The sequence below is a fragment of the Anser cygnoides genome, chromosome 23 (assembly GCF_040182565.1).
Source record: "Anser cygnoides isolate HZ-2024a breed goose chromosome 23, Taihu_goose_T2T_genome, whole genome shotgun sequence".
Classification (NCBI taxonomy): Eukaryota; Metazoa; Chordata; class Aves; order Anseriformes; family Anatidae; genus Anser; species Anser cygnoides.
The window spans coordinates 8,536,165-8,563,096 of record NC_089895.1 but is presented as its reverse complement, the minus strand read 5'-3'; the positions used below and the strand labels follow the sequence as shown (position 1 = coordinate 8,563,096).

The following is a 26,932-nucleotide window of genomic DNA, read 5'->3' as shown; positions in this document are numbered from 1 at the left end:
AATTTATACATATGTCTGAAAACATGTATATAGATTTGCTTGATTTAAAATGAGAATGAAGGAAATTGAAGACGGCTTCTAACTTTAAACTCTATGCTACTTGGAAATTAATAAATTCTTGATGTTTTGCAAATATTCTGCGAGCAGCATAGTATTTTCTTAGAGTTCAGCACAATGGGATGAAAATAATGGTACAAAGCGACAAATACGCAACACAAGAACTTAGGCAGGGGGAGCATGACTGTCTGTGGTGGCAAACTAACCAGAAGGGTGATGCCTCAACAAGTGGCCTCAACCACGTCTAAATCCAAAGGCATGAGGACTTTTTCCTTTGCCACCTCATCATTTGATATAATTTGATGTGTCCAGAAGGAAGGGCTCTGTTGCATTTCATGATAATACTTGCCCACTGAAGAATGGCAGCTTAATAGCACCCAGTCCCCTCCTGACATCCCCAAGGCACCATAAAAACAGTAAGCGCGTATCAGGATCAAACATGTCATCTGCTTCTACTATCTCTGGCGAGACCACTCATAAATGAAGGCCAATCTAGTCTATTTGCCACATCTTGACTAGTCCCGGCTGCCTAGGACAACAGAATTACCAGTGTATAGCACAAGCTTTAAGAATTGCAGCTGATCATAATGAACTATAGCATGGAGGGTCAACATTAGAGTTGACAATGTCAAGGCTTTCAACCCAGATTGTGGATAGTCAGTGGAGAAGGGCACGGATGAGATAGATGACTTAACAGCAGACTTCCAGTACTTAAAGCAGGGAATATTACAGAAGTGCATGGCAAAGAAAAAAAAATGGGGGGGGGTGTCTCTTTTGAACTGAATGATTCTATGACTCTGTAACTTGCACTCGTGGCTGTACACAGAGATGCATGAAGGTCATATATGGACACAGCTCACAGCTATTACTAGGACAAGCCACCTCCTGCTTGAGTACTCAAGGGCAATGAAATTTGTTCCCCTGAGCCACCACACAATACTGTTACTGTACCTTGGCATCTAAAGCACATGAGAAGGAAGAGATGCTCTTCAAATTGCTTGGGCCCAAGCGCTTTTAAAAGCATCTGCAAAAGGGCTCTAGTCCGGCTTTCATCTCAGCGGGGACTGAAGAGAGACCTCAATGCAGCCTATGGCTTCCTCACAAGAGTGAGCAGAAGGGAGGCTCAGGAGGGGAGATCTGCCCCCTCACAAAAGTGGATCTCTTGTCTCTGGTAACGACTGACAGGACCTGAGGGAACAGCGTGAAGCTGTGTCAGGGGAAGTTTAGGATGAATATTAGGAAAAGGTTCTTCACTGAGACAGTGGTCAGGTACTGAACAGGCTCCCCAGGGAAGCAGTCACAGCACCAAGCCTGCTGGAGTGCAAGAATTGTTTGGACAACTCTCTCAGACATGTGATTTGATTTTTGGGTGGTCCCATGTGGAGCCAGGAGTTGAATCCGATGATCTCTGTGAGTACCTTCCAACTCAGGATATTCTATGATTCCTTTGTATTCCTTGATCCCTGTATCAAGTACTAGCATACTTGATCTCAGTCCCAGGTACTTCCTGATAGCATCTAAAATGAATAAACCTAAAGAGTCAGGAGTTGTCTCTGGGCAACATCAGCCTTTACAATATGCACTAACATTCCGAGCTGTGAAGTCCTACTTTGTGTAGCATATACTTTTCATAAACTTCACACAGCTTCACAGAAAGCTCAAATGAATCAATGTTCACGGAAAGCTTGAATTAACCTTTGCCTAAGTAATACGTATGCTACATTGATCTCAGTAATATAAATCATAAACCTCTAACCATGCGGCTGAAACGAGGCCTATGGGCTTGATACTTCTAGTAATTAAAAGTCCTTGCCTCTGGTAGCAAGATGTTCAGACTGCATCTTTGGACATGACTGACAGTTCTTACAATGAAGATTGCTTGAGATACTGTTGCACTCCTTTCTGAAGCATATGTTGGTGGCAGATGCCAGAAATGGTTATTTCCAGTGCCCAAGAGCAGGAAGTCTACACAGTTCTCAACCGAGAATTAGCAAACTTAGCTTCTCCCCCATGCTACTATAACCTACAGCTCTTGCCAGATGTTAGCTCAGATTTTTCTCTCTTCTGCAGACTAGAGACAAGAGGGCTGAAGCCACCACAGATAACTACAGAAACAGACTATAGAGAAAAATTTACCTGTATCGAACTAGCTAACTTGAGGCATGCTGATCATCTTTCTACTTTGCAGGACAGAGCTCTCCGAGCAGGCAGAAAGGTGCAGCTGTAGTTGGGGAAAGTAATCAGTAAGAGGCCTGCCTGTAATGGTTTCAGACTGTGAGCAGGAGCTTCAAACAGGAGACATGCATACAGAAACCTATTTGAACTGGACAGGAGTAATACCTATACTCTGAAAACTAACACAAGCGTGGAACAAATCTACTACGAACTAAGATGTGGTTCTATTACTTTTTAGATTAGGATAAGAAAGAATTACAGGTTCAATACATACCTCTCATCATCTGCCAAAAATAGAAAAGTATATCACTCAGCTCACCTTTGACATTCACACACAGGTGAAAGCTACATTTGTTTGTTTGTTTGTTTTTTTATTAGGTTGTTTTTTTAACTGCAAACAAGAACTTCAGCTGACAGGAGGAAGACTGCTAGTTGGACTGACATTACCCAGATCTGAGTAAAAAACATAGCATCACCTTAAGCTGTTTAAATTTTGGACTAAAAATATCTAGGTAATTTGGTTCACATTTGTAAATACAATTAGGATGACCAAATCACCCTTTAAAAATAAGTCATCTGGAAAATATCCATTGTTACCTTAGAGATGCCCGTTTCTCCAAAGAATGCAATCACATACCCTGCCAGAATCACCTTCAGTTACATAAGTATTTAAGATTACTTTTTTTTTTCTTCCTAATTTGAATAAATTGCTAGATCTTTTGTTTTGTAACTTGTGCTCCCTGCAGTCTTTGCCTTTCTCCTCCAGGCTTCTTTAAGCACTATCAACCACACTTCTCTTTGAAGAACCTTAAAGCAGAAAAAAAAAAAAAAATCAGCAAATTGTTTCTCTGCAGTTAAGAACTTTATTGCTCTACGAGACATGCCTGTAAATTAAACCCATGAATTGTTTCTTTGTACTTTCTCTAAAACACAATTTTTAGCATGGTGAGGCTGAAGTGCTCTCAGGGTGTTTATTATTTACCCCTTTTCTAACAAAACCAGCACAGACAGAAGCTTTAGATCTTGCATGCAAAACTCCAACAACTTACACATCCAGTAATAACCTGGTATGTTAAGTAACTATTTGCCCTTCCTTCTAGGATGCAATAAGTATGGAACATAGTATGTCCTGAGTGGGAAAGGTAGAGCAAGACCAAAAAACTCAAAACAGGATGAATGGCAACTACATGACTGTCTTCACTGTATCTACAACATCAACAGCTATAAACAATCAAAAAAAAAACCCATCTAACAGAATTTTTAATGAAATATTTATTTTCTAGAAATTATCAAATAATGAAAGTAAACACACATTTGAATGTTCTTTACAGGGTATTTTTTTTTTTAGTTTTATTTATAAAAAGCAGATGTTCCTTGAAGTTATACAGTTAAAATCACAACTGTAAATTAAACAACAGCCAAGTATTACTTCAATAAAATATTCCTATCAACCAATGTAAATACTCATTTGATCATGATTTAAAACTTGATTCAGCTGGAGAATAAATTTACTAATACATTACTTATGCAGCAAATATTCATCACACTGGAAAAATACACTGGGGTCCCTCCTGTTCACAGCAATGGCATGAAAATACTTGCACATCAACTAACTTTTTTTTAAACATGAAACTATTATTTTTGAACAGAACAAAAGATTGCCAGCCTAATCCACCAAACGGCCAACACCCCCACAGGGAGTAGAATAACTGCATCATTGCTGTACTTGCATTTTCCCTTTGATCACCAAAAAGTGACCTTCTAAGAAGCTAAACTGTCTCCAACATTTTAATTGTATCAGGCAAAACAAAGTCACATAAAACAAAATACTGTGTGCAAATCTGGCTGCAATATTTACTCCACTTTCAGATCAAAAGTGGATTTCACTTTGACTACCCCAGGAAACTACCAAGACTGAAAAATAAATACATAATCTGAAGAAAAAACTACCATTTCCTGAAAATTTACAGAAACAAGCTCCTTTCCAAAAGGCTTGGTAAGGCTTTTGACTGCAAGACATTATAGTTACAGTGGGGTAAAGAATAGCTTGGGAAACTTTTTTTGCCCTAAACCTGTTTTTGCAGATAAGACTGTTTGTGTTCTTGGGCAAACCCCATTTAGTGTCCTTGTCAAACAATGCACTGATTCACCACTTCATTCCTCTTAAATTCTTATACTCCATACCATTTTTTTCCCCTGTAACCCATAGCTACTGTAGCCCCAGACAAAGAATCTTGCACCTAAGATTTAGCCAGGATTATGAATTTTGAATTTAAACTCCTAGGCACATGCTCCTGCATTATGTGTGATAATGGGATAGAATGTTCACATCACTTTAGAATTGTCTAGGATTTCTGCTTCTATATGATTCTACTAGGCACAGATTCACAGCAGTAGGTAGCACAAGAAGGGTTAAAATATCCAAACGAAAAACACATTTAATATGATCAAGTTTCTATGTACAGGTGAGGACCTTGACCATTTGTAGCAAACGACAGCACAAGATACAGTGAATGAAGATCTCCAAATTATATTCCTGATTTTAGTATGAACTGGGGGTATGTATCTGTGCAAGTCCTTTGTGTCTCTGCCTCTTTTTAAACAAGAGGGATAATGATAGTCATCTTTTTGACATGTTTCCAGACCTATGAACAAAAAGTATTAATCAAGTATTAGGTACATGTTATCTTTCTCCTAAACTACGTATCATTCTTTTATAAAATGGATGACTTATATGCCTACTAAGACTTTTCCATCAATCTTATTTTTTCCACTCAGGAAACAATCAGTGGAAACAATGTACAGCAAGAGAGTTGATTACCTAAACTTTCTTTCTCGCTATTTTGAAGGACGTGATTGCCCTTACTTGGAATATTCATTTCACTTAGTGAAATAGATCATTTCACTAAGTCTCAAAATATATCAAAGCATTCATTTTAATTTAAGTATAGCTTTAGTTGATTCAATAACATCAGTCCACTTTGATGGGAAAGTTAGTTAAGAACCTTCCCTACTGGGGAAAGAACTTGTACAGAAGGCATCTTGCTATGTGGTTTAGAGCAAATATTTTAGGCAGTATGGTTACAAAGCGGCATTCTGTATTTGGAAAGTGCTGAAAAAAATAATAGGAAAGGTGTAAGGTACAGCCCAGATTTCCCTAATTGAGCACATAACTTTCTGTACGTATCTATCTATTGAGGACTCATACTTTAAAAAGTACTTAAAAGTTCAAGCACATGAAATAGTGAGAATGCGTGAATCCCTGCTGATTTACAACACTTAAGAAAAAAGAAGTCCAAGCTCAAAAAAAAAAAAAGACAAAGAATTATAACTTAAGAATAAATAGAAAACAATAGGTATAAACAGAACAGGAAGGCATACTGTAAAAATCTAAAGAACACATTCCTTGAAATAAACTTTCGTGACAAAGATTTTTACTGAACTGAATAAAAGAGTAAGAAAAGCCTATAGGTAAATATAATTTTAATTATCTGAAGATCGTATTATCTTTAACTTACTCCTTAACAACTAGCTCACTTGTAAATGAGACTGAAATGAGACTTGAAATGAGACTGAAAAACTGAAAATCCTTCACGTAACAGAAGAGTTACAGAGCATGGAAAGGTGAATAATATATTACCTTTTAAACTCTTTGTTGAGAAGGATAAGATGATTAATAACATAAAAATGAAAAATCTGCATTATTATATACAGCTATCGATAAACAAAGTGGAAGTCAGACAAAATTTGCTCTTTTTTTAAACAAAGAGTGTCCTGTTTGAAGAGTACTTTGAAACATCAAGCTGTAAATATGAGCATGAGAACAAGTCCTTTTACATAGTGAATGAGAAAGTTATTACCGCTTTCTGAAGAACAAACTTACACTATGCTTAAAGCCATTTTTCATTCATGGGTTTCAACAGCTGGTAACTCCATTATAAAGAAAGAGGTTAAAAGTTGTACAGAAAGTCAACAATAGTAAGAAACAATGAATACGTAGTTTGACGTTTGACCACATGTGACTTCTCAAGAAAGCAGGAGAAATGAGAAATGAAGCTTAACTGCCTTTTTTTTTTTTTTGTGGCGTCATCACAACATAAACAAAACATGTAAATGGCTCAAAATTGCCTTTTAGTTATGTCTGGATTCAACTTATGTATCTGTTCTAATACAACACAGATTACGATGCAAATTCACCTTCCGGAGCACAAGCAACATAAAAGACTGCATGCAACTATCTGAATTGATAACGAGAGCCTTGATAGAGAAAATTTCTTGTGCAACTTCCTTTAAAAAGCAGATCCTACATTAGGAAATAATACCTGAATTGTTAATTTTAGTTTCTTGGCTTGCTGTTTATCGTTTAATTTACAATGAATTTGCAAATCAGTTACCCTTGATTAATTTTAAAATCCATCTTAAGCAAAAGTGATGAAACAATTAGGTTCTCAAACACTTACGAAAAACATAAGGAATAACTTTGCTTCTTTTCACTTTTTTTTTTTTTTGATAGGCACAAGTTGGAGAAAGGCATTTTGATGCACAGTAACTTGGCCAATTTTCAGTTGCTCATTAAAAAGCCTGCTTGATTCTGGAAAAACCTGCTGAAACCTTAGAGCTTCAGAGTACCTTTAGAATCTTTAGTTTAGACCTCTGAATACTGAATAAACAAAAAGGAAGTGTGTTCTGTTGCAGCTTGGATTCAGTGGCACTACCTTACTGGAGAATATACACACGCTGATTCGTTAGGGCTGTATCAATGTAGGCTCTTAAGCATTGCATCTTTCCAGACTCTTAGTTGCCAAGTTAAGAACAACAAAGCAACACACCACCGCCACAAAACAAAACCAAAGAAACAGAAAAGCCTTTACATTCTGCTCATCACAGAGCATTGAAAGTTAGAAACATAACCTATTACGTGTCAAGTTTGTAAGGTCAGGAAGGGAACAGTCTCCTAGTGGAAGATTGTCTTCAAAATCAAGCCAGGAGTGAAGGAGTAATGGAGAAAGATTTAGTTCCACACGAACGATTGCTCATGTTGGGAAAATACAGCTGGAGAGATTTACTGCAAATGTGTGTAGCAAAGGCAAAGAGAATGGGAATTACTCCAAGAAGTTTCACTAACACAGGTACTGATGTCTTCAGTGTTGCAACAGTGGAATTGATTTTCCCTTGTTTTCCGTATTGTCATCAGCCACTGCAGCCTCACAACTTGCTTCCCTGTTGTTGCATGTAACACAGCCCTTTAGAAAGGAACAAGGACATTATCATTTAAATTCTTCTTTGTGTATTTCAAAGAGTATATCCTGATAGCGTGATATACTGCAGTCTCTTGAAATTTCTTATCAGTGGACTGAAATCTCTTAAAAAGCAGAAGATTATACAAACATCTTATTTTCAGAGGCAGGCACTCGTACTTCCAACTTAGCTTGTCTCAGAAATTAATTCTTTGGTTGGTGGAACACAGTGTTAGTGTTAAGATAAAAAGGCACAGGACTTCCTTGAATATGAAGGCCTTCTCTTTCAGCTTTATGAGCAAGTTTCTCATTAAAGAATTTGGACTGCAGAACCAACAGCAACAATATCAACCAACAAAAAATGCTGAAACTCCTGATGGTATTGGCAGAACAGATTTTTCTTGTTCTTAAGCAACAGTATGAAATAAAGTATTAAAATAGAAATCTCGCATTGTTTTCTACTGTCGGAAGTCTGGTTGCTTTCACTAAATGACAATCTATACCAGAAACACAGCTTACTGTGCTTATTATGAAGAACCATTATTTATAGGGTAGGAACAGTTTTTAGTACCTTAGATGTCAACTATTTATACTTGCATGCCAATTTTCATTTATCTTATATAACGTCTGAGATGGAAATATTTTATTGGCAAGACTATTGGATATCACTTTTCTATCTGGGTCACCATAGCTCAGAATATCTCATTTCAGAATCCCAGCACACGAAGCGTACAGTACTATAATAGACATTAAATAATTGACATAAAATAATGATTTTAGTATCTTAAACCTGATTAAAGAATGAATCCACCTACAAAAAGACAGCTATTTTCACATTTTTTTACTATATGCCTGACCTCCTCTGTGACTATTTTTCATTTTACTGAACACACCTGCTCTCATCTTCACTAACTTCCCAGTGTTGTGTGCCATTCAATCATATCAACATTCAACTTTGCAAGAGAAGAGAAAAATACCTAATGACAGAAAAAAAAAAAAAACCATCGCTAGATAGGGACTTCTATTTGAGAGTTTGACACCATTTCCATTCATCTAACAGTGTGACTGAAGCAACTTTGCTGCTGGTGGTTCCTACATAAAACTGGCATACCTTGCAAATACATACAACCGAAATAGCTGCATTTTGTCACTTCGCATTTGGCTAGTATTCTGAAGCTCGTTTCTTTCTTAGATTCAGTAGTAACTAATCAGTGACCCCCCCCCAGACGTTAATACCACTCTAGTTAGAGACAGAACTACCTTTGGTAGCTAAGGCATGAATAAGCTGCTGATTACTTTCACAACTCCTTACTTGAGTGTTGATTTGTAGTGGGACAGACTGGGTGTGGATCCACGCATGCACCTCTGCGAGCTCCTCCTTTTGCTCATCTGTAAACCAAGGTTGCTGCTTTTGCATGACTATCAGCTTTGCCAGATCCTCCTTTAAAACTTCCTCTTTAATTCTGCAAGTAACACACACCTGCTAACAGAGCTGCACTAAACAAAGCAACGCAAGTATTGACGATAATGACAATAATCTATCTCCTTAACACTTCAGCAAAAAGTTTACATGTTACCATATTTTAAGTGATGGGAAAAAAAAATAGGCAAAAAGTAGATAAAAAGAAATATTCAGGACTTAAATAGTAAATTAATACATCTTCTTTGAGTTTTATTGGTACACACACTGCTTCCATGGTCTCATTTTTAACTCTACAGTTCTTTCATGCACAATTCCAAATTGCATGTCACAAATCGTTGACGTTTTCTAACCTGTTGGGCATTTGGTATGTCATTAGAACTTGCTCCGGTGTGTGATCCATCATCACCCAGGCTGACTCACATTTGGATTTATGAGGTGTCTCTTTTTCTTTTGCTTCCTGATTCTTCTCTTCTTTGAAAGTTTCAGAAGAATCATTACTGGCAAAATACTTGCTGCTTTTCCCACTACCTGCTGAGAATTACCATGAAAAAAATGAACTCAGATGTGTCACAGATCCTAATAATTCAGCACAAGTAGTAAAATTTGCTAGTGTTTTCTTTTGAGCACTTTCTATAATGCTAACACAGGTCCTCTCAGATGACTGCTCTTGCAAGCGATTACTATTTACTGAGAATTCAAAGATAAAGTCTATTCTATTAAATTGTTCAGTATCTCCAAAGATTTACTCACTCTTCTCAAAATTAATTGGCTCAACTTCCCTGCTTCTGTTTCAAGAGGCCCTGCTCTATGCAGATTTACCTCTACTCAAATAAGATGCAAGTCAGTATCTAATGCAGAAAGTGTTAACAAGCAAAATTACAAAGTGTGACTTACACATTAAAGGAATAGCTTCTAGATTCCCATTTCTGACTATGGTGAAATGCATTTGGCTTTAAATACTTAAAGCTGGTGAAAAATACAGACTACAGATCCTCTTACTGGGATTTCCCATTCTCCCCAGCATCTTGTTACGAATTACCAACATGTTAGCAAGCCACCTAGAATCAGAGTAGCAAACGTCTAGATCCTGAACTTCCCTACCTGTGCCATAACCAGAAGTTTCATTGGAGTGAAAATCTAAAGAACTAAATAAAGCTGATCCACTGCCTGATGCTGCTGAACGTGTGCCCAACTGGGAGTCCTCATGTAGTTGGTGGTCAGTAAATTCACTAGAAGCACAATAGCTACTAGCACTGTTACCACTACCTTCTGGATCATTGTCCTGGAAACAAAAAAACAGAACACATCCATGGAAGTCATCCTTTATCTTGAGAAAGGAAGTTCATGCATTTATTGAATTTGTAACATGTTTACTAAGTTCTCATGTCAGCTCAATAGCTTTGGAGTTTCTAGCTCTGAAAATGACTGGATATCTGGACCTCAGGATAACACTGTGGGTGAATACAAGGGTCTGGACTCTCTATTTTACTGGTTTCTGCTGTAAATCCTTCCCTGCTGGGTTTCTGTTAAGACACTGTACTTTCATATTAAGTCAAGATCTTCTGCTGACAATAGTGTCAGTCCCTTTCACGTTCAGTTAGATGGCATGAAGCTGCCACACACATCAAGCAACAGTGCACTACGAGGAAAATGAAAGGGTCTTCCCTTTATTCACTACATTAAGCTCACTGCTTCAGCAGCTACAGGTACACCAACTCCAGGACCCTACCCTGCAGTTTCAGCTGATCCAGCCTTTTCAGCCCAATCTGGGTTCAGGAGCCAACATTTTTTTCCTTGCCTGCAGAGCTCAGATTCCTGCCTCTGAGTTTACAGCGGAAGTTGGAGAGGCCTTTTCTATGCCCATGTATGGAAACCGACCCACACGGATCCCTGTTCTTCGTTCATTAGCTGCATCCCTGGGAGACAGAGGGAGTAATTAGAAAAGTATCTTCCCTTTGTTTTGGTTCTCCACAGAGACTGTGAGACTGGGTGAAGAAAGACATGAATTGTGTAGTCCTAACCAAGTTCCACATGCATAAATGCCCACCCCAACTTCCTGCCAACAATTTAATGGAAAAAGAAAAATGCTGCCTAAGTACTGAGCAAGAGCAGTTTGTGGGAGCCTAGACCAGATCTCACATTTGTGTCATTTTCTAAGTGCCAGGACTACAGTGTTACAAATGCCCAGGGGCTCAAATATAAAAAGCTTTCTCCACCTTCTATGCTATTTATGCTCTGCAGTCTACAGAGCACAGCGATGGCCAAAAAAAGGTAACGATCTGTTGACCCTGAAACATAGATCATTGCTGGTTTTGGTGACTGAACACCATGAAAATCTGAGTTTCTCTTCACCACTAAAGATCCATGTTACTTACACATTTAGCTTCTGCTTGTGCTTTAACATCAGTAATGATGGAAGGCTCCACAGGTTTTGGCAGCTCTTCTTGAAGCAAATTCAGCTGAAGTGGGGAGCTGCCTCTTGAGCTACTCAGCTGTAGGGCCCAGTCATGCTGGCCCTCTTGCTGTTCCTCAGTTGATGTGGCAGAAGAGGCTGGAAAGGGCTGATTCGCAGAGTTTGGGGCTATTGGTGATGGAGCAGAAGGAGGGGGAGCTAGAGGTAGCGTTGTGCTTGGATACGAAGAAGGGGGATAAATGTACTGAGGGCTAGGAAGAAAGGCATACTGAGGCAGCTGAGCATACATGGGGTAACTATGAAAAAATACAGCCATAAATGTGCCTAAGTTTGGGGGATAAAGTGCTGGGAACGACGGTGCTTCACAGCATAGCTGTGACAATGACGTAGGCTCAGGTTTTAATGAGCAAAGGGCAAGCTCCTCTCCTACAGGAGAGGCTGGAAAATTAGATAGTGAATCTGAATAGACAGGAAATCCCACAGGAGGAAATACATTCATACTGGAGGAGCTCAGACAGGATACTTCTGAGGGAAAAAAGGACTGTTTCCGAATTGTTCTCTTCTCACGTGGAAGACTATTTCTATTTTTACTACAAGAGTGGCTATCTAAGGACTGTCTCTGAGGTTTCTGGCACTTGAATTTTCCATGTTTGCCTTTTTTGCAGCTAGCTGTACTCCTCTCCTTTGAAGGGGAATCTCCTAAGGAGGAAGAAAAATAGACACTGAAATGATAGACCTAAGAAAAAAAAAGTACGGAGAAACATCCAGATAACTAAAGTGTGGCTTATTCAAAGAGATGACTTTCTTCTGGATAATTCTTCCATGTACTAAAGTGGTGGACTTGTTGATATATCGACAATATTTTCCTTCGTATAATCAATTTTCTTATTATTTTATATTAATCCAATCAGATCCTCTACATTTCTTCAGCAGAAGGCAATAAACCACTTGGGATTTGCAGTATTTATTGCAGTAATTAGGTGCTTTGTGAAAAGTTTAAGAAAACAACATCCAAGATGGAGCAGAACTTCTGTATGGGCAATGCCATTGTCAGGTCTTGGCAGTTTGAACAAAGTATTCTGTTTGCAACCATAGTAAGGTTCTCACTAAATCACACAAAGGAGAACAAGAGCCCATTGCTAAGCTGGTCTTTAAAGTAAGTCTAGTAAATCTTTATTTCTTAAAGGTGCTGCCTACCTTGGCCACAGGAATGTCCACTGTTACTTCTGCTACCCTGTTGAAGGTAAGTCCTAAATGGAGAGAGCAAGAGCCTCTGGCGGAACTTGTCCACGTAGTTCTGCTCCTCCTTTTGAGTGTGGGCCGACAAAGTCTCTTTTGTTAGCCCAACAGGCTTTAACTCCTCAGGCACCATGAGACTCAGAGCATTCACAGGACGCAGTTCCATTCGTTCATTTCCATCAGTAGTATCCTCCATTGTAGTCACTTCTTTAAAGAAGGAAGAAAATAAATCGTTCATTCTTTGCTCTGACCTTCTGGTCTCCCACAATACTTAGAGCATTACACAGAAAATAAACATGTCTGAGCTACCAAGCAAATAGAGACTGCAGAGGTGCGGGATGGAACATGGGACCCTTTACACTCAAATATAGTTATACTAACATGAACTGAGCAAATTACTTTAAATTACTTTGAAGTTACAGAGGCGTTTCTTTCTTCATACTTTCTTAGTATTTAACTGCAATTGTTCTCATTTTTATGTTTCTTTCTGCATTAAGATTAAGTAATATTGGCCCATTAGTCATTTTTGTTTTCATTCACAGTTGCTGAACAAAAGCATATTGCTGTGCTTGAGATGTATGCAATGAAGCTAAAGGGGAAAGGAAACAGTGCAAACTTTTTGACAGTTTATATTATACCAAATTGTACTGTATTAAAAGGTTTTATAAAAACACCGTAAACATTTCCAGGCTCAAGTTTTCTTCACAGTGTCCCCAAAAATACCTTAATTGTATTTCAGAGATCATACATTCATAAGAACATACTTGACTTGGACAAAGCTTTCCCACTGCGTACTTTAGTCTGAAGACATTGTTAAATTTAAAAAAATAATTACAGAGTCAAGTCAACGCTTTCCAAGTGTGAATAGTACCTGATTGAGGGTGCGGGACATGCACTATAGTGCTGCTGTAACTGCACTGGCTGGTGGCAGATACCACACTTGGAGACTTGTTGGACAGGGTCAGGTCTGCCAGAGGAGTTCCCACAACGCCTGCAGTTGTCTGCTTTTTCAGCATCTCTTCCCAATCAGCAGATACTGGAGTTTGGGAATTAACTGATGAAAGGACAGCAGTATCTACTGGTAAATGACAACGTTTCTACAAGGAATTTCTGTCCAAGCACTGCAATTGCTCTGAAATCATCAAATCTGATTGGTTCAGAAGGAACCACTCACTATGCACACTGTTAAACAAGACAGTCTTATATATAAATAAATATAACATTCATACACAAGTGCGAATTTAACACGCACTTTGTTAAACACACATTTAATACATAACTGTGCCATAAATGTTAAACATTTAATATATAAATATGGAATAAAAATAAAGAGCAACAGAAGGTTTATTTAGCAACAGTGAACAGTACTTCTTATGATGCATTCCAAGTTCAAAGACTTACTACTGTAGCTTATGCTTAATTGTATGATTTGGACAAATGAAGCAGATTATTTACTACCTGTAACCAAAATATTTGTGTCATTTGTGTGACAACAATTTAAAAAACAGAAAGAAACCTTGAAACATACAAGAGCAGCACATCAAAAATAGATCATTGTGTTTCCATGATGATTGTCAGTATCCCTTGCATTACCTTCCAATGCCTTGAATTCCTGCTGACTTTGCGGGGCTTTCTTCTCGTCATCTGAAGATGATGATGATGTATTTGTAGAAGATTTACATTTCCTTTTCAATACTGGAATACTGCAGCTCTCTAGGTATCTGAAATACAAGTGTATCACAGGAAACTCTCCCCACTCCGTTTTTTTTTTTTAATCCAGTTTGGAGAGAGAAACAATTGAACAATCCAAACTACAGGTGCAGGTACTGTTAACTAGCATTTAAAATTCACTGCAGAAAGCTCTGGACATACACTTGCCTTCCAAAGAGTATTTTAAATAAAAATTAATTTTCTGTTTGTTTTAAGAGACATTCACTGGACTAAAAAGACCAATGTTTCATCAATAGTTGTCAACTTAATGTTTTGTACAGATATTCTCAAAGCATACATTGAGAAGACAAAGTATTATGCCCAAAGTTCTTTTAAACTCATATTGCACCAATGACAAAACAAGCAGTAGACAAAAGTCAGTGGTTACAAACAGCATCTTGAGCCCTAAACTCTTCATTAATGCATAGCTCAGATTGTCTGCACATTGGGATGGCTGTGGAATCTCCACCCTTGAAGACACTCAAAAGCCATCTGAATATGGTCCCAGGCAACCTGGTCCAGGTGACCCTCCCAACTTCCATCTGTTGTTCTGTGACTGAGTATGTAACCAAGCTGGAATATAAAATAATTGTTACTTCGGAGACTTACCTTATCTGTTAGTTGGAAACATTTCAAAGTTTTCCTCAAACATACTTTTTTTTTTTTTTTTGAAAATTCCTGCTTAAGCACAATTATTGATATATTCACATTTTGTTTTCAAAGGTATCCGCACATCAACCTCTAAAGGTCAAGGATGTACATCTCTCAGATTTAATAGAAGCAATGCTATTTACATCTTCCAAGGTGTTACAGCCATTAAAATGACACTTGCTCATAAGCAAAACTGCGGTGCTACTTTGCTTTTGTGGAAAAGTGTTAAAGCTAAGCACAAAACTGAGGTAACCACGAGTGTACGTACTTTACTGCAGTGACCAAAAACTCGTGTTCTTGATAAAGCAAGTGAAAAAACTTGCATACTGACTCAATTTTTTCACTCGTGTTTTCCTTTATACGACTGCAGTAAATAAATAATTTCAGTCAAGCATTGTACTATCAAGAATGTTTCAATCATTAAAAAGTCTAATAGTTGGTAATATAGTTCCTATATATGTATATATAATAGTTGATTGAAGAAGAAAATTAAAATTTTAATTACCGGAGGAGTTTTTCAGACACGTTCCAGTTTTCTTGAGAAATGTGATAAGGATACCATTAACATATTTAATGCAGAAACATTCCAAATTAGAATTTTAAGTCAAAACCCTGACAGTCTAGACCAATGCAAACTGCTTCCATTGTTAACTTCCACAAATTAATCTTAAACCTGTATCACTGTAATTGCTTCATAGTTTACTACCTGATGATACTATCAACACAATTGATCTGCTGATAGGAAGGAACAAGTGGAGTCTTCTTTGAATCATCATGAAGTACATTGCCTGGTTCTTCTGTGCTATCACTTCTCACTGTCTGAAGAAAACAGGAAGCATTGTGCCTCTTCCCTAGAAAAGAAGAAATTCTCAAAGACTACTCTCAAAGGCATCTAAACACTACCCCCAATGACACACATACAGGAATATACAGTCTATCACAGCACAGCTCTCATTACTAAGTTACTCTGCATTTTCACCTCAATTCTTACATTTTGAAGCAGCGGAGGATGAAGAAAGGAAAAAGAAGAGAAGCCCCCCAAAACCTTAAACATCCACTAAGAATAATCTAGTAAACACAAAGAAAAAAAAATAAAAATGGGCATTTAAGAAACTGATTAGAACTGAATAAAACTAAAAAATACAAGAGCTAAAAGATGCATGCATCACATCTTAATTAGATTTATAAGTCAGTATTTCAAAGGCTGTCAATTGTAAACAAAACTCCAATTAATATTCTTCTCTGAATTTACACATCACAGAATCTGATCTGTTATTTAACAGTAATTTCTAGTTTTTTATAGCTTAGATACACTGGTCAGAATAGTATATAAATGTAACTCATAAAAAATATCACAATCCAAAATGTTTTAGTACAGATTCCTATCATCTTTGGTGAAGCACACAGTTTTCTCCACGTATTTGTGCTAGGTATTAACTGGAAATAATCTGCAATAGTGCAATATTACGCACACAATGAGCAAACCATTATTTCAAAGGGAAGTGAAGCAGCGTTTTCCAGCCTTTGGTCTATGGATTGTTTGAGAGTCCACAATCAGTAACTAAGGGAAGCTTCCACATTAGACTTATATTTGCAACAAACAAGTGTACATTTTCACTAGAAAGTGTTAAAAAAAAAAAGTCTATTAACTTGGAGAGACAAGTACATTCTTCCATATCCCAGGGAGCAGTTATTCTATCTGCTGAGTTAACAAAAACAAACAAAACATACAACCACACACACACAGAAACGACCACTTCCCAGATCTAAGCCATGTTAAGATGCTAACGTAAGTGCTTCAGCGTAACACCAGACAGCCAAAATCATGGCTCCAGGACTACAGGAGTTTATGTTAACTTAGAGATCATAATTACATTAACTCACCTCCTAGCATTTCTGAACTCATAGCCTGTTCATTTCCATTCTGCGGCTTGCTCCTTGATGCAATATACAGCTGCTGCCCCAGATTCTTTATTCGGTTGACATCTGCACATACTTGTTGCAAAGTTATCTTGAGATATGTAAAAATGTGAAGTCAGAATAAAATGAATAAAAAGAGGCCATAGGAGACCACTACGATGGACTTGGGTTCCCGTATTCTCGTAACTGAAAGGGAGTAGACTGTCAGCCTAGGTCTGATATCTATTGGAATTTGTAATTAAATTAACCATGATAATTACATTTAACTGTGATAAAGATTAAACAGCCTCATCATTTGAATGTTTTTATACTGATGCAAGCCTTGAGAGAGCACTAAGTTGATGATTTACCCAAAAGCCTCAAAAGGAAATTAACTAATTTAAATGCTTGTTTTAGGACAGGATTGTTTCCACTCTCTTCTACAGAAGTTTACAATACATCTCTAACGTCCTTTTTAGGGAAAAAAAAAAAAAGAAAGGAAAAAAACCTCAACCAGAGCCCCTATTCACCCTGTGCATCAACACTCTTTCTAGTCGCATGGTTCTTCCACCTCCCTTCTCAGAGTCCACTGGTTCTTTGAGAAGGCTGATCTTTAAGCAAGCCTTCAATTTACTATAGTCAACTACTGTAGCAGCTATCTGCTCTTTTTAATCAGCAAAATTAAGAACAAAAACCAGCATTCTATAATTGACCAATTCAAGTACATGTAGCTTGAACATAGCTGTACGTTTCCACTTCAGTAAAATTCATGACGTGTAGCGCATATGTATACAATAAGCATTTTCTACCATGCAGGCATTGACACATTTAAATACTTACTGGTTCTTGTGTTTCCTCTGCACAGTTCCCATTGGAGTCACTTGAAGATGCTATGCTGATATAGTGTTCATAAGAGCCACTGCTACCAAGGCTATCATAACCACTGGAAATGCTGCTATGAACTGGCTGTATTAGCGGAGAGGGGAAAAAAAGAATTACTCTCTTAGAGATTAAAGAGAAGGGAACAACATAATTTGCAACGCATAACTCAAAGTAAACAACAACAAGAATAAATGAGAAGTCAGTGTTGTTTTGGGTTCCACACCACTGGCTTCAGAAAAAATTCTCTACCATCCTCAAAGCTGTTTCAGGATGCAGATTTATCTTTCGACATGAAGACCTGGCAAACAGGTCAAAATGTTTTTCTAATCAGGTGGGCCACCCAGAGCTAGATTTTTAAACCTGGCACACAAGCCTGTCTCCAATTACAACTTTCCTTTCAGATGCTTTAGAAGATCACCCCCAATGAAATTTGCTAAACCTCAATTTGTTTTGCCTTTCATTCAAAAGGCCAACCAGTGTTTTGAAATTTTCATCTTCTTTACCTGCAGAAGCAGCTTGTAAATTTGTCCTTGCAATTCTCTTATCTCTTTCTCAACACTGCTTGTTTCTTTATTTCTTGCAGCAAAGACATCTTCATTCAGAGGGCTTCTAAAGAGCCAACAAAATTTCACTATTAATTCTAATTTGATGAAGGAAACGTAGCTGTAAGCACAGTTAGAAAAGATTTGTGTTTTAAAAAGTATCTGTATTTCATTTTGACTTTTTCCCTGAACCAACATAAAAGGATGTCATCTGTTCCACCAACAGCTAAGCCAGGGTAGTGAGGCTGTGATATGAAAACAGTGCTTCACATAAAGCCCCAGGATTTGGAGAAGACAGAACACCAGCACAGTAACATGAGTTAAGGTTGACAAGCATCTACCCCTCTGCCTCCATCACTCATAAAACAAATTCACATTCTAGAAAGCCTTGAAAAAAAGATCACTTTGAAAAGTCAAAAGGCCATCCCCAAAAAAGCCATCTCCTACGAAAGAAACCAGGTAAGAGGACGCATCAGGCAGACATATTTCCAAATCTCTCGGAAACTAATGAGAAACATGAAAAAAGATTAACTTTCACATTCAGTACTAATCCCATTTTTTTAGAAAGAGATAAATACTTAGATTCTGTACCAGGTGAACCATCCCAAAGATAAACATACAGCCAAAATCTGCCTTGTTTTCCAATTAATGTTGTTTTTTTTTGAGCAAAACAAGAATGAAAGTCCATTAATTGTTTGTTAAAGTGATCCACTTTTACGTTCCTTTTTAGGTTTTATTTTGCTTATCTGAAACTGAAAATTTTGATTTAGGCATTTCCATTGTCACACTATTTGGACATCAAATGTGCATACACAGAATTAAAAAAAAGTAAGCTTTGCTTTTTATTTCAAAGTAATTTACTTCTTTTCATAATAAATGATAATGATAAATATAATAAATAAATAAATAAATGATAAATGATAATGTTATTAATAACAACAGTACTATTCAGAAGGAATGCAAGACAGGGCTTCTGTTCTGAAGGGCTGTAAGACATGCTAGACAGTTATCACAGACTACACAAGCAACATCAGCTCTAGTTCAGTTCAATTCTACAACTGACTTACGTTCGGACTTTGTGTCGGCCAATGATGAACACCACTTTTCTGCTCCATGGATTCACAAAACTGGACCAGCTGGTATCCAGTATGACATAATCCCCATTTTGAGTACAAAATCTAATGGGTAAGTGTTCAAAAGGGGACTGGCCAGCAAACTTCAAGACTGAGCAAAAACAACCAAGAAACAAGGTTTAGTTTACATTATGACACCGCAATGAAAGCACAAATATGCAGGACTGGAGAAGTCTGGAAGTCTAGTTTTGAATTTGCTTTGACATCAAATTGGTTGCTTTAATTTCTTTATTTTTGAACAGACTAGAAACCAGTCACACAATAAGCAATATGTGAATAATGTCAAAAAGAAATATAAATACCTTTTATGCCAACTGTACTTACTTTTACGGTGAACAGCAATCATCAAAGGACGATCTTCTGGGTGCAAATACATCAGCATGGATGTTCCAATTAAATCTTGAGGTAAGTAACCCAACAAAGGCACTGCTCTGAAACCCAAAAACGTTATCATTGATTACAATTTAGTCTTGAGTATTTACATCCTAAAACCTTTGCTTGTCAGTGAAGTCCCCGTGCATGATCCACAACAGCCTGAACTAAAGCTACAGAACATTTTCCAAACCATCTGATAATCTTTCCAGTGCACTGTAAACACCAATGACAAACATTTTTGTGCCTGAAGATTTAAGTCACAAGCAGTTTTGTGCTTCCGTATATGGAGGAAAAAAAAAGGGATGGATGATCATGAAGAAAGAGGTCACAGGCAAAATGTCAGCAATAAATCTGACAGGGATGCTCTGAAGTGGGTTGTAAGAACACTCAGTTGTTTGCAGGAGACAACTTTTCTCTGGCCAAATCCATTTAAGCCAGCTCAGTTAAACTGCATCTCTGCATTGTAATTCTTCAGAGCCTTGTATGATGTGGGTTTTCCAATACTTGTATTAGCACAGGTCCCTGAAAACTGACTGCAGTTCTGTTTTAATTTACATTTTTAGTTAAAGGAGATTATGTTCTTGGAGTTCTAGATGTTTTTCAATGAGAAGACTAACACAAATAATTACTAAAAATTAACACAAAACTTATTTGTTAATGATAACTACTGCCAACTTCACAGTTCAAATAATTTACCTGGGTTTCCAGCTGCATTCCGAGAGGACTTTTTGCTACCTCTCCATACGTACCTCACCATTCTTAAGATTCAAATCTCACCTATCATCTATCTCAAGAAAAACACATCCTGGAGTGTGAGTGGTGGTGAAGATTCTTTTCTCCATAGGAATTCGAGGAGCTAATTGAAAAAGAAGTATTTACTGAAACAGAAAATATGCATTAAGACAGAAAATCTAACTTTTGCTCATGACAGAGCGTTATAGGCTCCTGAACTTTTTAACTGTTCACGGCTTTCTGATCAGTAACTCAAAGAGACATAACAAACTTTTAGGTGATATAGACTTCTCCAAAATATAAATGTAGTGAGATGAGGTCAAATGTTTCAGGGCCTATCAAAGGCTCATATGTTTTGGATACACATGCATGCATACATGCACGCATTCATATGCTCGAAGTTACAATGGCCAGACTACCCAAGAACAAATTCTAATCAAATGAAGCTGACTTTCATATACTGTATTTTCTTATTGGCTTGTGTTCCACAGGACTCTCCTGACTTGCCTTCATATCCAGAGTGGATTTTCTCAGCCAAAGCTAAGCAGCAGGATTCTGCATCTATGTGGACAGAAGTACACACGTGGACCAAGTACGGGGTGATTCGGAATGGGTAACAATGCGTTTCTTGTTCTTGATCTTTACCACCCCTGAGAAAAAGTAAAAGGGATTAACACATTGATATCAAGGCTCAGATGCTTTACGCCAATGCTGAAAGCCCTGCACAAGGATATTGTGCAGAGCACACAGAACCATATCATCAGAAAGAATCTCCTGAGGTCCTAGGCACAGTCCCATGCAATCACGGGCCAGCAATTCAGCAGTACAGTTGCTCCCCTCAAATCCAGTATGTGCATTGCCTCCAGTACGCGCATTGAAAGGCTGTTCCTGAATACCATTACCCTAATAGTTAAAGGCCACCTTCTAATTCTCAGCCCACATGAGAACCAATCATTTGTTCTTGTGCTCTCCTTCCAGTTAAATAGAGAAAACAAACAAACAAACAAAAAAAAACCCTGTTGTTTTATTCTGTACCATTTTAAGGCAAAAACTTGTTTCTCAGGTTTTGTTTCATTGACCTAATTAAGCAAGACTCCTCCAGCCTCAGCTCAGAAATAGTTGTTGTTCTGACAACTGAAACGTTGACAACTGAAAACTTCTGTTTGACTGAAATGAAACAAATAGAATTTGGATGTAACAGAAAGAGTTTAACCCACAAAAAAAACATTTTCATACTTATTCCTTGTGTGTGCTTGTGAAAAAATATTTTTACTCAGGAAGCCCACATAGTTGAAAGGTTCTGTTACATAAAGGAAGGAGATGTTATATGAAAACATAAAAAAAAAAAAAGTATTGCAAAATGTTTACGCATCCTACAAACAGTTCCCCAAAGTAAAACTGAAATCTGCCCTGCTGAGTTCAAGAGACTTGAAGGATGATTTTAGAGCTTGGGTTTTTGAAACATGAATGTATCAGTGATCTACTGGAAGGCAGAATAAGTATTATATCTTCTCAGAACCAAACAGTTCCTACTGAAATCTAGAGGCCACCTGAGTCTGGAACAAAGTTACACTCAAGATTACAGGCTAGCCTCTGTATTCTTCTTCTTTTAGCGATAAGATTAGCCAGGCACAAAGCAACAAATTGAATCCACAGTGACAGAAAGTAGTATCTCAGGATTCAGGTCTTGTATCTGGACTCAGGTGACTGAATTTCCATTACTACCTCTGTCACAAACTCCTGAACAATCTTAAGCAAAACACCCTTTGCCTCCACTTTCAAACTGTAAAAGGGAGAACAGTGCTTTTTCCACAAGAACATTCTTCTCCTGCACAGCAGTACTGAAAGAAACATGTATGAACAGTTTTCCTTCTATCCCACGCAAGTTTAACCATCACTATGGAAAAGATATTCAAAACATCCTGTTGGATGTTGATATTAAACAAAGTAAGTCATTTTTGTAATGGAGTTCTACAAGCTCACAATGGTCAGTCATAACAAGAAAATTGCTGTCTGCGCCCAGTATCATTCCCTAGGCCCAGCCTTCATAAACATAAAACTCTAACAGTGTACTTGCCTGATCCTGCAGAAAAAGGATTTCACCTGGGCATATTCATACAGAGAGGCTAAGAAGAAGAACATACATTGAAGGTATCAGTTCATATCCTAAAAAAGGTCACACCTATCAGAACTGTTTTGAACTCTGCATTCTCCAGGCTTTAAGAGCAAGACTAAAGTCTCACAACCTGCTCTATAATAGCTATTGATTTAGCTGTTCAACTGTCTGTTACCACTTCAAATATTTTTCTCTCTTGTCCAGCCCACTCACTTGGAGAAACTGCTGACCTGGAGCTAAATTCAGAGGAAATACACATGATCTAAAAAGCTTTTTCCAGTTCATTACCATGGAAAGCAAACGCTAAAATTTGTGAACCATGTACTAAAAACTATATACAACCAAGAGTTATGGGAAGAAGAAAATTCAGTAATAATTCACAGCAAGAAAATAATAACAGCTCCCCAGGGGTGCCACTGCTCTGATGGACAGGCATATGACCGGCTTGCAAAGTTCAGGAATCCCTAGCACGTTAGAGGACCCTACCTAAGGGTCCACTAATGGACCCTCTGATGTCCCACAGTCTTCTGTAGCGACAGCTCTGGACTTTGTCGCCTATATATATTGGTAGCATAAGCATTTAAAGCAAACAACCATTCTATCCAAATTCTGTGAAGACAGAAAGACAGATAAAGCATCAAGTCATACCTGTTTGATTTTCCACATTCCAAAGCGGCAGGTGGGACTGATCAGTATGTGTGTAGAACACACTCACATCCTGAGGGGCGAGCAGCTCTACGAACCGGGAAGAGTCCAACACTTTCTTCTTACAGTTTAGAATAGATGCTGCCTGCTTGGAAATATGCACTATGCGCCCAGAAAGCAGGGAAAACACAGCCACAAAGGTATCCTGGAAAACAAACGATGTTAAAGGCAATCCTCCTCCAACAGACAGAAGGAATATTGAAAGGAATAAAAAAAAAAAAAGCCAAAAAAACCCCAACAAACCAAACCCACAAAACATACAAACCACCACAGACCAAAACTGAAGAGAGAGGTACCAGAAAACGTGTTCTTAAGCTAGTGTTCAATTAAAATAGTGTGTGCGCTACTTAAATCTCCTGTGCTATCATAGCTCACTCGTTATTTGCAGAAGTGAGTAAGACTACAATATCAAAATCGAAGCATATTCCACTGACGCTTGCAATTTTCCAGAATGGTTATCAGTCCACAGACTTCTCCCCAGATTTCATAGTATTCACCATGATTCCACACACAAGAATATTCTACGATCTTTTTAACTTGCAGTATTTCTGATACAGCATCTAATAGCACTGAATCTCAAGAAGCACTCTTTTATTTGAAACAGAGCCAGAAACCATGAAACATACTGCAAAAAATCAATCAATCAACAATCCAGGAGTACAAATAGAAACTAAAGACCTTCACAGCTATGGACTTGATCAGCTTTGAAAACATTCTGCTATGACCAACTCAGAATATTACTATGCTGTAAATGAATTCTAAGAGTCTCAGAGATCATGGTTGTGTCTAGGAAACAAGAAAAAAGAAAACACAGGTACTTTTTCACTTGCTTCTGTTGGGTATGCTAAGTCAGCTTTGATAAGCAGTAGCACTGACCTACCATTACTAACACAAAGATCTGTTTGAATAAAACTTAAGTGCTTTTCGTTTTTACACATTCTATTTGAAAAACGTATAATGAGACAAAATGGAGAGTGAAATAGCAAGTGATGATCTTGAGTGCTACTGAATTCCTTACATTGTTTTTTGGAGTGTGTTCTGATGCAACTGTCACCAACTCTTCTATGCTGTATGTCATCATATCTGTCTGAAACACTCTTCGATCATTCAAGGCCTGGAAAAACTCTTTGTTTGCTAATTGAAAAAAAAAAAAAAAACAGGAAAAGCAAAACAAACACAAGGAAGTCAGTAACGGGACAATTTTGAAAGTATTTCTTACAGCCCTCATACTTTTGTCATCTTTTTAGGTGAGGCCCAGGATGAGATGAGGAAAGTCTGTGTAATGACAAAGGAAAAAGGCATAGTGATTATACTATTGGAGTGACCTATTTATGTTATAGAAAAGAAGCACAGGAAAAATAGAAAAGACAGAATGTGATGGCAAAAGAATAAATTTAGCTACTTAGTTTTGTTTGAAAACAGATTATCTAGTAAGTTTTTGAGGTGGGACAAGAATGTTGTTTTTTCAACACACACATGGCAAGTTATTTGTACACGCCTATTTGCGGCTGCACCCTGAATAAAAGAAAAGCAGTGGACACTTAAATAGAAAATTAATCATGATTAAAAAGCAATGGTTCAAAAAGTTAATTCTTTGCAGGATAAGTAAAATACTTTCCTTTTTTTAATGCTATCTGTTGCCAGCCATATCTATTCAAAACAAGCTGCTGTATGGCTTCTGCACTTCCATTTTTTTTCCACGCTTACCTTGGACCTGTTGGACACACTGCAAAGCATAATTGAGAGCACTGATGGTACTGGGCTTGCTGGAACTCCTTTTATCTTCAGGCAAACACTTTTTCATTTCTTGGATCATCATCATCATGAGGTCTTTGTGAGACTGGCTCCAATCCAACTGATCACTGTAAAACCAAAGTTAGACCTTGCTGGGGATTTCTGGTATAGAAGCTTTTTTTCCCTCTCACAAAATTATTCACTAAATTACCACTACATGGGCTTAGCTTCAGATTCACAAAATATAAGGAAAAGACCTAATGTTCATTCACTGTTATTTGCTGTTGTATCTTGCCGACTTCTTTGCTACCTAACCATTTCTCCTCTAACCTTCCTCCTTTCCAATTCCAGCACATTACGGATGGCAACGGCATCGCAACCAAACTGCTAGCTAAGATGTTTATCAATTAAAAATAAGCTGATGTTTACTACAGATTTTTCTAAATCTTGCTGGTATGAAAATCATTAATAGATGCTTACTCTTTGTGTAAGTAAGTCTTTCTAGTTTTGAAGTCTGCATCTGATTAAAAACAATTCACAGGACCATGAGGTCCTCAAAATACACCTGATGCAAAAATTTCACTCTTCACATGATTTACGTGCCTTCGTTACAACAGAGCAGTAGGACCCCGCAGCTGCAAGGTTATTAACAAGCAAAATCTCCCACTTCTTACTTTTACTTATTTCACTGGCTGAAACAGAAGCAGTCAATACCCTCAAAACGTAGACTGATTCTAATCTTACAGGTGAGATACAAACACGGTTATTTTAACTAACTGTTGTCCTTTTGGCATTTTATTAGAAACATATTCTCACTACATAAATCACTAAAAAAGCTTAACTACTATGTATTAATTTTACATGCAAATTCAACGTTGCATGAATTATGGCTCTCAAATTGCTTAAAAAAAAAAACACAACAGAAGTGCCTCATTGAATTTCTGAGCATTCTCAAAAAGCATTATTTAATTCTGCTTTACTGCTGCTAAATGCAATCTTTAGATTATATTTAGAGGCCACAAAAGGTTTGTGGATATATCTAGATCTGCCAATCTATGTATCTGACAAACAGCTTAGGAGGAATCATGCAACAACAATCTAACCTACACCTGAGTCCATTACAAACATCGTGGTTTGCAATGCACAGAAGCTTCCTTGTAGGACTGAAGTAATTCAACCCTGAGAAGAGCTCTGAACCACAAATACATCAAATCCTCGGTTCTGACGTTAGCTCTCTGCTCAAGTACGTTCATTCAAGTAGCAGGACGGTCAGCTCCACACGCTGCCAAGTTACCTGTTGTTAACTTCGCTCTGCCTCCTGAAACTTCCAGCTGAACTGCCGTTCGACTCGTAGCCGAAGAAATCGCTTCTGCTGGATTTCGGTCCATCGCACCGCTTCCTACCGGAGCTGGCTCCCAGGCGTGTACCGCAACGTAACTCCGCATCTTCCCGCCGCCCTCCCTCCTGCTTCCCCAAGCCAGCTGCGTTAAACGCCGCCCCCGCCCGCTCCCAGCGCCCGGCGCGGCAGCCGAGGGCCGGCCCGCGCCCCGCTCCGAGCGGCTGCCCTGGGGCTCGCTCCCGTCCATCGCGGAGCAGGGAAGCGCTCCGGCGCCGGGACATCGAACGCCACGGCCCGGCTCGTCAGCAAGCTCGCGCCCCTTCGCCTACAGCGCAGGAGGGTCTCGTGAACCTCTCACGGAGGAAAAAAACCAACAGGCAACTCCCGGAGAACACCGGGAAACGAAGCTCCTCTTCCCCCGCCGCAGCCCGGGTCGGGGCTTTCCTCCGTCGCTCCAGCGCGCGCTCCCCCCTCCTCCAGGTACGCCGGCCCCTCCGGCCGGCCGCGAGGGAGCGCGCACCGGGCCACCTCCGCTCCGCGGCCCGCGGCCGCTCCGCCCTCCCGAGCCCG

The 26,932-nt window shown here is 38.4% G+C and overlaps 1 protein-coding gene across 8 annotated transcripts; it reads right to left on the bottom strand.

Annotated features, from left to right (window-relative positions):
- Positions 1 to 61: 61 nt before the first annotated feature.
- On the bottom strand, positions 62 to 26,932 carry PER3 (period circadian regulator 3). 8 transcript variants are annotated; one of them, XM_048067376.2, is made up of 21 exons: positions 26,318 to 26,932; positions 24,997 to 25,151; positions 24,308 to 24,423; positions 23,233 to 23,434; positions 22,546 to 22,594; positions 20,976 to 21,118; positions 20,514 to 20,592; positions 19,686 to 19,792; positions 19,296 to 19,452; positions 18,190 to 18,295; positions 17,645 to 17,770; positions 16,790 to 16,916; positions 15,612 to 15,756; positions 14,138 to 14,265; positions 13,416 to 13,619; positions 12,503 to 12,751; positions 11,268 to 12,004; positions 9,994 to 10,174; positions 9,243 to 9,423; positions 8,782 to 8,932; positions 62 to 3,039 (listed from the first exon to the last, which is right to left on the bottom strand). In XM_048067376.2, the coding sequence occupies exons 1-21, from the start codon at positions 26,641 to 26,643 to the stop codon at positions 2,926 to 2,928; spliced, it is 3,783 nt and encodes a 1,260-aa protein (XP_047923333.2). In that variant the 5' UTR covers positions 26,644 to 26,932; the 3' UTR covers positions 62 to 2,925. The 8 variants fall into 8 exon arrangements, 7 of the variants coding, with proteins under 7 accessions (XP_047923333.2, XP_047923334.2, XP_047923337.2 ...); XM_048067377.2 differs by having other exon boundaries at positions 9,243 to 9,420; XM_048067380.2 differs by having other exon boundaries at positions 13,416 to 13,580.